The 16,480-nt window shown below is 39.8% G+C and overlaps 1 protein-coding gene across 3 annotated transcripts in view; it reads right to left on the minus strand.

Moving 5' to 3' along the window:
* LOC119480904 (protein unc-13 homolog C) overlaps window positions 1-16,480 on the minus strand; it is a 202,493-nt gene that overhangs the window by 53,650 nt on the left and 132,363 nt on the right. For all 3 annotated transcript variants that reach the window (XM_037757559.1, XM_037757550.1, XM_037757541.1), the window contains 3 exons: window positions 12,153-12,242; window positions 10,992-11,120; window positions 3,063-3,196 (listed from right to left, as the gene is read on the minus strand). In XM_037757559.1, coding sequence (XP_037613487.1) covers window positions 3,063-3,196; window positions 10,992-11,120; window positions 12,153-12,242 — 353 coding nt within the window. The remainder of the gene's footprint in view (window positions 1-3,062; window positions 3,197-10,991; window positions 11,121-12,152; window positions 12,243-16,480) is intronic.

A 16,480-nucleotide genomic window follows, 5' to 3' on the forward strand; every position in this document is an offset into this window, starting at 1 on the left:
ACCAATGCCCAAGCGTGCCCGCACACAACACACTTTCCTTTTCTCTCCCCGACATTCGGCGCATCCTTTTATGGCACCAAGGAACAAACACTGAGACTATTTGTGCGCCCACTGGCAACTGGAGAAAGGAAAAACAAGAATCCGAGAAACAATTGCTCCTGTTTTCATGTCTATCAATCTCAGTATCTTTCCCTCAACCTCGGTTATTGTTCGGTCTCATCATGGCGTGTGCGCTGTGTGGCGAGAGACAGACAATAGAAAATCTTCACGGCAAAAATGAATGCAACATCTGCAGCTACTGTGCATGCTTGTAGATGGTTTACAATCTACTTCTATGTGCTGAAATAAATGATTTTATGTGGTTTACAATCCACATGATGAGTGTTCCTGGAAATAATCTCTAAAGCTTCTTATCCTTTACACTTTTAAAAACAACTGCAGCATCCAATTTTATATTTCAAATCATACATTCTGTAGATCTGTCTATTGGCTCAAAAAATTATAGGCTAGATTCCAAAGTAAATATTCTCCGCACAGAGCAACATTTAAACAGTGTCTCCTCCGGCGCAAGCTCCCATTATTTAACGATAACAAGTCCACTCCTGGGTTTATTGTGCAAAAGCATTGGAGTTGTTGTCACTCTGGAACTTGACCAGGGGAATGTGGAGGAAATGGGCATGAATATTGCAAATCTATCATTAGACAGTGTGGGAAAGAAAGCTCAGGGCATAAACAGAGTCTTAATAAGCATCGTAAATCAGCAAGAGGAAGGAGAAAAGACAAAATGGGGAGTTGAGAGCGTGAGAGGATATGTATGAGCGAGACAGAAAGAGGAAAATATGCTTCATCGTTTTTCTTTCTAAGGTGAGCTCCACTCCATTTTCTTCAGGTTGTGTTTTGATTTTATTAACCAAATCATCGAGAGCACGCAAACACAAATGCCCCCTCAACACCGTCACCACAACCAGCCCTCTATCCCTTCTTTTCTACAAATAAATCTCTCATCTGTTATATAATTTAGCAACACTGCGTTGCCCTTTTATCCATCCATACTATGGCTCACCATAAAAACAAAGCATTCTTCACTGCTGGCTGCCTCGCAGTCTTCTTGCGCAACACTGCACTCATTCATGTCTCCACAGTCAATAAATAAATTTTTTTTTACAGGAGCACGAAGGTTTTTTTGTTTTCCCTCACATTCTCTCTCCCTCTAAGAAAAAAAATATTTATATGAGGTTTAAGAGGGATTTCTCTCCCATGTCTTTTTAATCCTGTGTCGTAAATAATGCAGCCTGAATTGGCCTTAATAAAGCCAAATAAATACAGAAGTAATAAGTAAAGAATTATAAATATTGAAGAAATGAGAAAATATTTAATAAGAATGAGCCTTATTAAAGACCCAAACATTAAAATTTTGTTTACATTATTTCCATTCCATTCCACACTTCCTTCAACCTCCTTTCAAGTCAACCACACCTATGTCCATTGCACATGATTCAACTGTTATGAGGCCATTAAATAGGCGTTATCAGTCGCTATAAGCACCATAGATGTGGATCATTAGGGGCCTACTATGCCTACTACGTTGTAAAAGTGAAAGTTGAACACAACACAGCTACACATTGTTGGTTTCACACGGGATACAAATCCCAGTCCATCGTCCTTTACCTTATATTGATTTTCAAGCTGTCTACACTACAGCACCTGATTTCCGCTTCTACTCATGTCATAACTACTACAGTCGCTAGAGGTCGCTGTCATTTTCTTTCATACCTTCTTTTGGTGATCGACCATGTGAATAGATGATAAAACCTTGAGTGAAACATTGAGTGCAGTAGGCCCATATTGACCCACATCTATGGGGCTTATAACCACCGATAACGCCTATTTCTTTCCCTGGGCCATACGGACACTGAACAAACAATACATCTGTGCAATATGAATACACTGAATGTGAATACCTCTATCTGTGCAATATATCCTTGATGCAATATACACCTCAAGTGCAACTTGTTTACATTTTATTTATTACATCTACACTGCCTATTTTACAAGTGCAATTACCTCTGTTTACATTACATCTATTTTTATATTTGATACTCTAGTGTAACACTTCTGTTTATATTTATTTATTACATCTACTTTACCTTTTTTATATTGCTTTATAACTGTGTGTGTTTTACCTGTTATATATGTTTTATCTGCCTCGTTTAGTGTTGTCAAGTATTTGTTTTAAAACACTGACCAGAAGTGGCAACTGTGAATCTCGTTGTATTTAATACAATGACAATAAAGCTTTCTATTCTATTTAATAGCCTGATAACAATCTAATCGGCATGAATGGTTGGCATAAACCCTACAGCATGAAGCTTTAGAGCAAACACTGAAAACTCAGCCTCTCTCTGTATGTTAAGTGTATTTTCAGTATGGTCATTTATACCTTTGAAATTAAATGGAGGATATATGGTTACATGCAAATGGTATAATGTTAACACAATGCTCATCAATGCATGTGTAATGAGAATGAATGCCCAACTGTTTACCACGAAAGATGGCAATACGACCAATTAAAGGCCACCTAAACCACCTAAATTAAGAATTCCGATATATTATTTAGGAAGGTTCAATCAATATGTGTGAACATGAGAACATGCTCCATTGACAATGAATGGGAGACTAATTTTGTCAACCCATACAATATTTGTTTTCTTTTTTAAATCCAAATAATCTTTATTCTACTGTAGTGTTGTCAGTTGTGAAACAGAACATTTTCTCATATACTCAGAACATTCCCCTGGATGCTCTCAGTGTCATCTATAACATCATTGTCTATGGAGCAGCTCCACACTTTATACCCAACGACATCAGATTTTTTAGCTTTATCACTCTAGTTTTTGGATTTGGGAGAGAGTTGTTCATGTTTACTCATATATTTTGGATTGTCTTAGACCATAGGAATAACATGTATGAATTTTAAAAATGGGCGTAGTTGCCCTTTAAGTACACTTTGAACACGCATTGTATGTATAAAAGCATTCATGGTATAATGAAGAAGTACATACTGGTTAATGACTGGGGCGTAAGCTGTCCGGTCTTCATCGATGACGGACACCATGAGAGTGATGAGTTTTGGCCAGAACTCCAGGTTCTTTATGGACGGACCCTGCTCCTCTCGGGGAATGTCCTGCTTCCGGCTCTGCAGAGAATGAAAACAGGATGGTGAGAGTCTGAAGACAGAGTGTGTTGAAGGTGAAGCAGTAGACATGATGACGAGAAAATTTTATTTTTGGAATTTCACAAAAATAATAAGTTGACTGGGATCACAAAGCCAACCAATGATGGTTGTTGTACGTAACAGACTTTTCAACATGTTATATGTTCAACACGCATAATATTATCTCACCATGACACTCTTTTATGCAATTGATACTATACTTGTAGAAGTTGAACTGAATAAGACGTAATGGTCAGGAAGATAGCATTATGGTAGATTAATAAACTCTAACAACTGAAAAACTTAAAATGAAGCGTGGTAACCAGACTTTAACTGAACCTGAATGTTCCTTAGGATTTTCATGAAATCAAAGCCAGTTTTTTGATAATGTATTTACATTCTGTGATTACCAAATATAGTATTTATTATTGTTAGTAGTGGAGTCTGCCATTCCTACGTTGAATTCAAATTACCGCCGCACACGCAAGCAATACACATGAAAGAAATGCATATATGTAAGCTAGCATTACTGTTTTCAGCATTTTATTTAATCGCTATCAGCCTCGCTGTTAATATTGTTCTGCTAATGTACTGGTATATCAAACTGAACTTTCCTGCTGCAGCTATAAAAGCTGTCTTGTATTGGGAGGCAGTGCACAGGAAACACAGTATACCACAAAACAGGATATAATAATTTCATGTATTGTTTTTGACAGTGGATTAGTTTGAAATATTGCAGGGAGTAACAGAACAAGAGAAAGCAGGCACAGTGAGCTGCTAGATGAAGAGCTGCAGGCTGTACACCTCCAACTACTCAGCAAGGTATCCATCTACTGCTACTGTTCACTGTGCCCTGCTACTCCCGCCATGTGCAGCATAAAATCAGATTGCTCACAGCATGACGGATTATTGACTGAGCTCTTTATTACAACAATGTGAGTTTGTTTTGCTGCATCGGAAACAGATACAACTAACGTGTTTTACCAAATCAACAGGGACTGAAATCTTAAAGATTACAACTTTAAAATTTGTAAAAAGCGTAATCACCCTCCAGTAATGTGTTTATGTAGATGTGCGTCAAAGTGTACTGCAGATAGGGATGCACTGATCTGACGTTTTTAGTCCCGATACAGATAACGATAACTGGGCTTAGGGTATCGGCTGATACCGAGTACCGATCCGATACCAGTGTTTAATCAATAAACTGTATGCCTCACTGTGTGGAAGTGACTGGGATTGTTCTAATACTGTATGTGTAAGGCAACATCAGGCTGGACTTAAACACTGCTTTCCAAACTTTGTAAAACAAAATGCAACAAATGAATTAGGGACGCAACTAAAAATTATTTTCATTGTCGATTGATCTGTTGATTATTTTCTCGATTAATCATAGAGGAGTAAAGAAACCAGAAAATATTCATATTTAAGAAGCTGGATTCAAAGAATGTATACTTTTAAAAAAAAAATACTCAAACCAATTATTCAATTATCATAATAGTTGGTGTTTAATTTGATAGTTGACAACTAAACTTTGAATCAATTAATTGTTGCAGCTCTAAAATAAATACATTGATATAAATTTACTGAATTGTTATTTATTATTAATACCATAAATCGTACACCAGCAACTTGGTAAAAATCTTCAAAATTAACAGGAATTACAATTAAAGTGTAAACATTCTTAATACAGCAACAAATTGGTCAAACCTTAAACAGGAATAAAAAATTCCAATATGTATAAAGTATATAGTATATAAACATAGAACTGACTTTAATATATCGGCCCCATTGTCACCGATATAAAATCCAGCTACTTGAGTCAGTATTGGTATCGGTGCATCCCTAATTGCAGAAATCTCTGTGGCTGTCCCGGGGTGAAAGGTGATTAATATGAAACCACTCACTGACTCTACCATCTGCTCACCCCACACTGAGTGTAACCACACTGATCTCCAGTCAGCAAGTAACTGTCAGTCTTTCACTCTGCCATGAACAGGTTCCACAGAAAAAAAGGCAAGGCCACGCACGCAGAAAACACAGAGCGGAGTGCAAATACTGGAACAAACTCCAGTCAGCATACTGACAGCTCTGTATCAGACACACACATGAAATCATCCAAACACACCCGCGCTTATGCACACTGACAATGACAAATATTATCTATGACTGTGGGCTATGAGGACATAACTTCCCAAGAGGATCCAATACACATTCTCTCATTTGTGTGTGTAACTCTGACTAAAGCAAAATGTATGCTTGATATATCTTGATGAAAAGAAAATTGTGTTAAAATGAAACATGTTCCAATCAGCTATTGAATCATTTAGGCTGAATTATTTAACAACCTTAAGCCTGTTGACTGTGGTTCAGCACGGAGCGGAGATGTTGTAGCGGGAGCTCGGGAAATGGGAATGCAACATGAGTCAATTTATCATTGATGCAATCCTTAAAACCCAATCAGTCCCTACAATATTCAACTTTGATTCCTGTTTTAAAAATATGACGTGTGCAAGGCAGACGTCGCAGCTGGAGGAGCTACAGAATTTAATCTCACAGGAACAAGAAACGCAGATACGGCTTACAGCCGATTCTGTGACAGTCGATCATGTCAACCCAGGGTTCACTACTTTAATCATTTGGGTTTCGGGCTTCAAAAGTTAAGTCTATCACCGTGCGTGCCATGGTCATGAAAACAGATTACTACTCATTTCATCCCAGGAATCAGATTGATCAAAGGCTCATTAATTTCTAATTTGCATATTCACTTATGCTTGCTATGTAGCAAGACATGAAAAATGCACTGGTTTCCAATGTGGAGGCAACAGGGAGCTTTAGATGTTACAGAATCAAAGACAGTGTTGGACTTGCAACTGAAGCTGGATACATGTTAACCTGGGTTCAAATGTACCCAGCAGAGTAGAGTAAATCATCTATGCACTACTAGAACCATAGACTGTATATAAGCAGTGGATGCAGTCACCGTTTCGTCATCCATTGGTTTTTAGACTGACATTTTTAAGCCTCGAGTTCTGCATTTTGGCTGTCGCCATCTTGGTTTTTTGCAACCAGAAGCGACACGAGAGGGTGGAGCTAAGTACAACCGAAAGACGTTTATAAGCGACCAAAATGTTACAATTAACTTTCGTGAACTGAAAACACACTGTGAAAGGGTTCAAGTTGTAAGACGAAAACACGGACAACACCCAGACCGGACAACGCCATGGTAGCGACCTGTCAATCACAAGGTAGCCACGCCCTATAGCATCCCCTGCTTTATGGTCTATTTGACTCTAGATGGGACCATAATTTACTAAATGAACATCATGCTGTATATGAAGAAGACTTGAAACTAGCGATTGAGACCATACACTCATGTTTACAATGTTCACTGAGATAATAAATCAAGTGAGAAGTAGGGTCATTTTCTCATATACTTCTATACAATCTGACTTCTTTTTGTAACCAGAGGAGTCTGCTGGTTGTTAGAAAGAATGCAAAGTTTAAGGCACTTCCGCATTGGCTTCACTTTTCAGACGCGGAGGTTGCCCCCTAACTAGAACAGGTAATGAACAGCTGAGACGTGAAACTAAATTGGTTATTGTGATCATAAATTAAGGCCAGCAGCACCAGATATGGATTTGCTTGCGGATGAGCGATTCATGAGCTTACATCAAAGCCATCAGAAACAGGCCTACGATCCATTTTGGCCCTGAACTCATGGTTAATGACACTGGAATAGTAATGTTTACTTCAAAGAAAAAGGTTTGGCCTGGTGTGAGAGGCCTTGGCCATCAGGGGGAGATATGCAACTACATGCAATAAGGTATATTTCTGTTAAATTGGAGGCGTGATATAATGATATGAATATCTCTGCAGGAGGTGGCTCAGCTATGCAAAACCTGTCTGTGGGTGTATCTTTGTGCGTGTGCGCGTGCATCGCTGTATGCATATATGAAGGACACTGAAGGTTGTGTCATCCCCACTAAATTGGATGCAGTACGCATCCCGCTAAAACGTACTGTAGTGTAGTGTAGCTCATCTGTATTCACCTCAAGTAGGTACAAACACATTGTTAAAGGTGATTAAGTAGCTTGCTGCCTTTTTACAGTCGACAACACACCCATGGGCTTCACTCTACTAGGAGGTGAATACTGTACTGCATTCAGAGAGCGGTGTAGTTTCACTACTTCCAGTGCACGGTGGTGGTGGTGGGGCCACTAGCAGAACTATTCAAAGCAGTGTATCATTCCTCTTGAGGGTTGCTAGTGGTTTACGGTTATTGTTTAGCACTTTCAGTCCCTGTGTGGGAGAAATCAGCATTAGCATATAACTGGCTCCTCATCAATTCTCACAATGTGACACAAATTACAGAGTCTCTGATTGAAGGATGGTCTTAGAGAATGTGATCAGATTCCCAACAGAGAGAGCTGAAGCTGTTGCACTACATTTTAAGGCCCGGAGAAAATAGGTTATGTGTAAATAGTGAAAAAAAAATACACCCAAAGGCTCACATTGTGAAAACAAACAACGTGTTCTTCAAACACAGATAAATCAACCATTTGGGTATTGTTGGCAAATATGTGATGATGTCGGTGAGAGAGATACTTATCAAATCAATTTGAATTGCTAGCTCAGTAACAAGTGGAGTATAGTCTTCTAGCTCCTCTGTGGCTCGTCTCACAAAACAGGCACGGTGGATCCCTGCTTTTGCATGCTTGTCGACCTCCCTCTTCAACACCAGATTGCTTCTATTCATCTGTCTACTTGTGCATTCATAATTGCATAATTCATAAGCATGTGTGCTGCATATACATGTACATTTATCATAGATGCATGTGCACTCTTCAAGGCATTTCTGTACTGTGTACCATCATCGCCGACCCACATTCATTCACAGTCAGACAGAAAATTATGTTAGATTTTGCCCTTTTTTCCATGATTCCTTTTTGCCCTCTTTCCATTTCCCCTTCCCCATCTTGCTTTTCAAAATCCTCCCTTTCCAGCCAGGATTTAAGAAACGGTTAAGCTGAATCCTCCCCCCCCTGCTCTTCCTCCCCCCAGTCATTTTACGCCCAGCCAGAAGCAGAGAGCTTTGTTATGTTATGCAAGATGCGGCTCGTTGTGGCTGGTATATTTCACTGCCTGCCTGGCCACCGTGCCAGCTCTCGTGCCGCCGCACTCAGTCACTGTTAGCAACTAGAGAATTGGGGTCTGAAATTTGTTCTACCCGCCGAGTCAAAGGCTACCGAGTGTATGTGAACATAATAATTTAGAGTCACAGTGAGATTTGCTCTGGGATGAAGCTGATGGCTTTATTCTTCTGCCGTGGAGGAAGCGTTGATGGAGGGGCTGTCAGTTGTGAAACTGTGGTGGACGAAGATGTAATTAGCCAAAGCGTCTATCTCTCCGGTTTGGTAATTGCTTACAACCCCTCCGGCTGTTTAAACAAAGGAAGCTTATTATTCAACTTTTGAGCGGATTGCACTAAAAGACATTATCTTCTGAGGTGTGGAGGCCATTCTCCTTGGGAAGTAAACCGTAAAATAGTAAGGCGGAGCTGCTTGTTGCCTGATTATTTACTCAGGCGAGGCCAAAGCAAGTAAACTAGCTCATGGACGTCTTTGTGTGTTCAGAGAAGCAAACCATGACTGAGGACTGGGTGATGCTGTGTTTCTTTAAAATGTAATTAAGTCAGTCTGTGTGTTCTGAATATGAGAACATGCCTCCAGCTGCTCACATGCTGGTGATACATTATCATATGAGGATGGTAATGTACTTTCATGCCAGTTTATTTATATCGTCCACGTTGAAACTTATTTCTTTGCGCTCATATATTATCCATCTGGACATTTGAGATAGTGATTTGAATAAGGTAAGTGCTGCCTGATGCTTGGCTGCTTTTATTGCTCTTCACCGCAGACTCTTTCTCTCTTAGAAGGTTGAAGTCCTTCATGCAAAGTTGGCAATAGACACGGTGTACATTTTTATTGTCTGGTAAATGTCAGTCATGACATACAGCCTTTTGATTTCCAGCCATGCTGGATTGAATTTATATTTTCCTGGCATTGTCGCATTCAACACAAAACACACTGAGGCTGAAAAGGTGAGGCGTGATGTCGGCTTTATGACAGGCTGAAGGTGAGACGTGATGAAGGCATGAGGTGAATGCCACGCAGCACCTGGCAGAAAAGTTTAAGAAAGAGTGTGTACTCTGGGCTTCTGACAAATGATTTAGGAGGGGCCCTGAAGTAATAACTCTTCTGGATATTATTTATTTTTAAAGGACTACCTGTAATTAAAGGCAGATTTTTCAGGTATGCTCCCACATAAATTTAAGTAAGCTCCATCACCAAGCTTAAACAGCTCACTTTTTGCAGTGATGCAGGTAGTACGTTCATAGAGACTCCATTACCTGTGTCAGTTATCTAGTTAGTGTTGCCTATCTGCCTGGCTAATTGCCAGATGTTGACTCGCTGGTTCGTAGATTAAATGTGATTACATAAATCAGCAGAGCAGCTTTGCTGTCAGCTGCTTTCATTTCAAGTTTAGCAGTGTGTTCATCAAATTATTAGAAATGCAGAAAATATTACCAAATGCACAACAAACAAATGTGCCTGGATTTTATTACTCTGCTTGCCAGTATCCTGTGTGTATTTTCATAATATCTTGTTAAGTGTTTGTTTGCTCTGGATGGTGGTAACTGGGTTATGGCTTTCAAGCCCAAAGAAGCCAGAACAACAACAACCATAATGAAAGAAACAAAAGACACTAAAGCTGAACAGCTGGCAGACAAATCCCCCATAAGAACAAATGCAACATCATTTCTACAATCACAGTTTAAATTAATAATCAACTTTTCAACATTTGCTACAAGATGAAGCTACAAAGGTTGTTTCAGCCACAGACGATGCAAAGTTTTTTAAGGTTAAAAAGTGTCTCAAGACGAGTGATAAGCACTGGGACAGGATTTCTAACAACTAACAAAACACATCCATCTTCAAGACAAGATACCAGATATAAAGGCAAAACCCTCCGAGCTGAGTTTACCTCCCTGTTGTTCTTCTTAAAAATACAATGACTATCTGATTACTGGTGTGTTTAGGAAAGAGGCGGAGGAGGAAGTGATTGGGTCAGGGATTTGACTGACGGATGAGCCAATTATAAGTATAAGTTGCAACTAGGGCTGTCAAAGACGCAAATTAGTTTTATTGCTACTAAATTCTTTTAACACATTAACGCAAACTGTGATTTTTAGGTTGTAGCGGACTCAGTTTTAAAGCTAGAGTGAAATTACTGGCATCATATGAAACTAGACCTAAGGAAAAAAAAAGTGTGATTAATTTGTGATTAATCGCGATTAAATATTTCAATTAATTGACAGCCCTAGTGGCAACACTATCCATACCTTATAACCTGACACCTTACCCTCTTCTTCATCTTTCTGACACAAATGAATGCACTCACAACTATAGTACAGTAACTCTTCTTGCTCAACATGCATTTTAGCTAAATCGTGTTTGTATATGATTTGACTAGTCATGAGACCTAAATACGAGTGAGATCAAGTGTTGAAATGACACAATGTTTAGTGTGTGCGTCACTACATCTGCACGATGTAATGTATGTAATGTAGGAATACAGAGATGTCAAGATTTTGGCGGTTATTCTCTCACCTAGTGCAGCTATATTGGTAGCTGTGCAACAGTAGAGGCCTGACTATGATGAGCTGAAAAGATTGATTAGTAGTGATAGTCAAAAGGATCTGGAAGCTCCTTACCTGGTCAAGGAGTTGGTTGTACAGTTCATGACAGTTATCAAAAATGTATTTGTATGTGGAGTCCAGACACGCCTTCACGCAGTCCTTCACCACCATACTGGCTCTGGGTGGACTCTGGAGCTCTTGTACCTGCACACACACACACACACACACACACACACACACACACACACACACGATTAAAATGTTAGGTGTCTCCTAGGTCTCGTGTCACTTCATTCTACATAAAATCATCCAATAAATACATATGATGTTAGCGACCCTAATCAATGACAGTTACGGTGTCTTAAATGGTCTGCTATATGCAGTACCATCCATCAGTGGAGGTATAACGTAATGATATCATATTACGTGCACATGAAATATTAATCCCACGATACCACTTCCTTGTGGAAAAATGGCAGACTTTTTACATCCATTATGGATCGTAATCACGCCAGAACGGCATTTAGGTGTGTGTGCAGTATATCGTATAGTAGCTCCTGTGTGAGAGCAGCTGTGCGTCTACGCAGTAAAGTTCAGCACGGGCATGGCACAGAGTGAAAGCATTGGTAACCTAAAGTGACAGATTTCATTCCTTTGCTCATAGCTGCCATCTTAGCTTTGCCTCAGTGCACAAGCGCTAAACCCCCACTCCCGCCAAGAGAGAGCTGAATGGAGCCGAGCTCTACATAGAGCGGAAGACGTACTGTTGGGGTAGTGGGAGGAAACAAGACCGAGCTGGAAGCGTTTTAAACATACACACAGGCTTACTGTACTGTAGTATGCAGGTCAACATACGATACACAAACATGACCCCATCAGGTCAAGAAATTGTGCAACGATAAATTATTTGGATTTGAATGGTCAGCGGTGTTGACAGGTTTTCAGAAATTATGGGTTTGAATCGATTTCACCTAAATGAAATGTGCCTAAAATCAATGTTGGTTTATGTTTATGATTAAATGTTGTGAGATTTCACAGCCATGACCGGTGTTGAAGGTGTCTCAGTCAAAGGCAGAGCACTTCTGCGATATAAGGTTAGAAATGTTCAATCATCATTTATTACAATCTTTATGCTTCTTTCAATTTCTCTTAAATGGAGTGCCATGCTCCCCCATAGCACTTCAAATTGTACTCCCCGCCCATACAATCAAACACACACACATACACACAAGCTACCTTCATCCTGAAGAAGGTGATGCTGGTCAGCAGATCAACAGTGGACTTGAGATCTTGGAGACGCTCTGGATTTCCCGCAGGGAAATTATCCTGGAATAAGAAAGAGATAGAGGGGAAAATAACATGAGGAGACATCTTGTTGAAAGCAGCCTTTTAAAGTCACCGACTCTCACCCACCACATCACATCGCTTAACCCGAAACATTGAAATTGATTACAGAACAACGCCCAGCAATCATACCGAAATGACTGTCTGTCTAATCGTTTAGTGGACAAGGGAGGTCTCTGCTGATGAAAACCTCTATTTCGGGGCCATGAAGTCATCAGGCGGTGCAGAGCAGCGTGACGGAGAGCATATAAAGCCCTGACAGCCCTGAGGAAAGGCATCACTGCCCCATACATTATACTACTTCTCCTACTCTCGCAGTGCTCTAATACAAATTTGGCTTGTTTTCTATTCCTCCTCTACCTTGTCAATAAATGCACAATGGAGATTTGGGAAAAGGAGCCAAATCTTCACAGCAGCCTGTAGGCTTGACAGCACAAGCACAGGAGAGGTCTATCTGAGATCAAGGCCGATCAGCAGAAGCAAAACCCCGCCTGACATCTTTTGGACGTGAGCAGCATATAGAGCTTTTAAAGGGTTGATAAATGATTCAAGATGACCAGTTTTCAAAGCAGAAAACACAAAACGGACAATGTAGTCTGGAAGAATAACTGTTCAAAACAAACCGGAGAGTGGTCTCAAAAAGAACCAACAGAGTGGAAGAAAATGTGTATGGCCTGTTAATGCTTTACAGACAGTTAGCTGTCCATTTACAGTACATTTCTTTAGACCCATGATTAATAGGAGCGGTCTAGTTTAGAGGTGAAAGTGTACTCCCCAATAAGGATAAAAAGCCTACAGGAAAACAAGCTTGACACACATTCTGCACAAGTAAATGTGGACCAGTTCTACTATATTTGGCTGCTGATGGGGGAAAAAAAGGAAAAGAAAATCAGTTGGGAGTTTTTTTTTTTTTGCCTCACACTAAAAATGCAGTTCGCATTACCGCCTTTTATATGAACAAAGTTGTTTGAGTATTTCATCATTTGTTTCTAGTTCAGTTTAAATTTTATAATGCGATTTAAGAAGTTTCTTTTCTCATGCAGTTCCCAGCAGACTCCCTTTAATATAAATCATTCAATTACAATCAAAGAAAAAACATTTCCTTGCAGCTGTTGTACCGCTACCGGTCTCATTCACAGAATGAAACCCATGAGTACCATCACTCACACTACCTTTTCTCTCTCTGCTGACACTGGGATTTCTCTCAAAACAACATCACATACAGTACATGTAGCCTTCAGACACGAGGGAAACCATCAGTCCCTTTGAAACATGACTTCTATAGCTCTCACTGCAACCTTGAATGTCGCCATCAGTACGCCTCCTGAAATCACTGTGCCGGAACAGTTACAACAACAGCTCAAAATGTGTTTTATCTGTTTTCTTTGGGTGTAAGGATTGCAACTTTTGTAGAGCGAAACCAATTAAGACTGCGACTTTGTTGCAAAAAAAACTAATTCTGAAAAATAAAGATAGGTAATCCACTAAGGCCCCTGCTCTACAAGTCATGTCAAACTAATCTGTGCTTTCTTGCTTTTCCAATAGGAGGCATTAACACCTTTATCTAGGGGAGGAAAATCACCCATGAAAGAGCTGCAATTGTAGAGAAAGAACTGTGCAATTTCCACTACTGCTAGTCTGCCTTTCAGTGATAGTGGAAGTCTGATCCATTGAGTCTACTTGGTTTTTAAATGAAATGATTCATTCAAACTGCACACATAATAAAATCGTATATTCCATACATTTAAATGGAGAACAAAATGCTTCAGTGTAGCATTTTAAATCTGTTAATTAGTGGATTCTGACATGAAAAGGTAATCTAGTCGTGTAATTATGATGATTGAAGTCAAGTAAAGTCAAGTGCTCATTGAAACTCATTATGTTTGCTGCAAAAAGGACATCGGTGGGTTCCTCGCAAAAGCCACATCTCATACAAAGTGTTATGATCTCAGCTAGCAATTTAATTCGATATTTGACATCCTGTTTTGATTGCAGATGGCAGGGGTGCACAAAAGTGCATTCATTATTGACTACATCTGTGTAAAGCGCGGAGAGCAACTGAAAGGGATTTATCTAAATTAGAATCACAGCTTCAGGCGGGGAACCGAGTTTGGGCTGCATGTTCTTGTGAACCGGTACAGCATTACTTACAAACCACAAGAAACTGTGATTTCTTTGTATTTAATTCAGCTTCTCACTGTTGTTCCTTACTTTACAATTGCTGATGTTTAACACAGATGCACATACATCTGTAGAAACACTGCTCTCAACGTTTTCTAAAAGCAGCGAGAGTGGTGTAAATAACTCTGTCTACCTCCAAAAGATGCTATGTCTGAATTCACAAAGACCAGAACCTTCATCAGCAAAAGCACACAGGAAAAAGAAACAGATTTATTGCCCAGAAGCAGGCAAGCATACTAAAAAAAGCAAAGCATCCATCTCTGAGCCAAAAGTAGAGACAACATCAGCACTGCCTTCCAAAGATGACAGAAAGTCCATTATGAGATGGGACGAGGAGAGAGTGATGCTGATGAGCTTTTAGTTCTTTGTCTTTCTAGTGTACCATGAATGGTATGTTGGGCCAGTGCCTATAGTGAAAACTCGAAAGAAGGGCAAAAAACAAGACTTGGTCAAAACCGAGGATATGGCTGGACCGTGTATCGTCAGTCTGTGAATTACTGACTAAATTGTTATAGTCAGTGGTCATGTCTATAATGTTAAATCCAGTGTTATATGTCCACCAAGTCCGGTGAGGACACTAGGGGACGCGTTGCTCCACTCAACTGGGTGTTCAAGCGGTGACGTACCCTATCATGAAATGCAAATGATTGGTCCCTGGTTTTCTGCTTGCCATTTCAAACAGGAAACAACATGGCAGCCTGTTCATAAACTTTCTGTTATTCCATCTAAACAATCTGCCAAAATCTACTTCTGAAAACATTTTAATTGAGAAATAGGCTATGGCACTGCTGAATCTCGTTTCATTTTAGAACTAGATCGCCGAGCTTGACTGCTTGGTCCAAGTTTTCAGGCTCATTTTCATAAAGTTGAGATTTTTCAACTTTATGCAATACTCTCCGACTATGAACTGGGCGACTGCATCTCCTGCTTTCCATATGAAATGAATGGAAAGCATTGAGATGCCCTCCATCACCGAATCTGGTGGAAATGCGCCGATAGTGGAGCACTTGCGCCAATGAGTGAAAAGGTAAACAAACGACTGTTCCCGCCTTTGCATTTTGAAAGAGCAACGGCAAATGAGGCAACTCCAACAATCGGCCGATCGATCATGTAACTTCATCACTCAGTCAGTCACTCAGTGATTTTAGAGACCTTCTGCGATCCAGCCAAAATCAATACAATGTACAGCTTTATAATCACATTGTATGAAAAACACTGTATTTTAACATTTTTACAGAGGAAGCATTATGGCTAAAAAAAACACCAGCAACAAGAGAAGCGAGTGAAGGTAATCATGTGGAAAAAGAGTCAAAAAGCAGTCATGAGCTGACGGGCACTGGACCTCAAACTGCCACAGGAACACTGCACTGGTCACCCTGCACTCTGACCATCCTGAGCCAAGGCATATGCCACAGAGTATGAGTCTATGTGTGTGGATTTAAGTGTCTATTGAATTTAAGTATAAATAGTATACTAAAAGCTGGGGTAGGCAGTTTATTTTTTGCATCATTGGTCAAATATTCCATAATAACCTTTCAGCATATTGTAATTCAAGCGTTCTGAGAGATAACTAGACTTCTGCACCTCCTCATGGCTCTGTTTTCAGGCTTTAAACAATCTATGGCCATGCCAGTTTTTCCTCTCCAAAATTGATCCCGCTACAACTTCTGAAAGATCGATTGCATTAATGCGTTAATGAAATTAGTGGCGTTAAAACGATTTTGTGTTAACATTTAAGTATCACGTTAACTTTGACAGCCCTAATGGGTATACATCGATATTTTGTTAAAAAGGGGCATTTCTTAAGCTCCACTCAAAGTGGTTTAACTACCTCTGCTGTTTCAACTGGGCTGAGGTTTAGATATATAATGCAACATTATGTTACACAGAAAATAACTCTACTAAACTATACATATATAGTATATATGCAATGACCCAATGAACTTCAGTGTTTCCTTCTTGTTAGTTTAGGAGCAGTACTTCATACATTTGTGACTTTGAGGTCTGTGCCCTTTCAATAACTTTTATAATGCATTTAT

Source organism: Sebastes umbrosus, chromosome 2, assembly GCF_015220745.1.
Source record: "Sebastes umbrosus isolate fSebUmb1 chromosome 2, fSebUmb1.pri, whole genome shotgun sequence".
NCBI lineage: Eukaryota > Metazoa > Chordata > Actinopteri > Perciformes > Sebastidae > Sebastes > Sebastes umbrosus.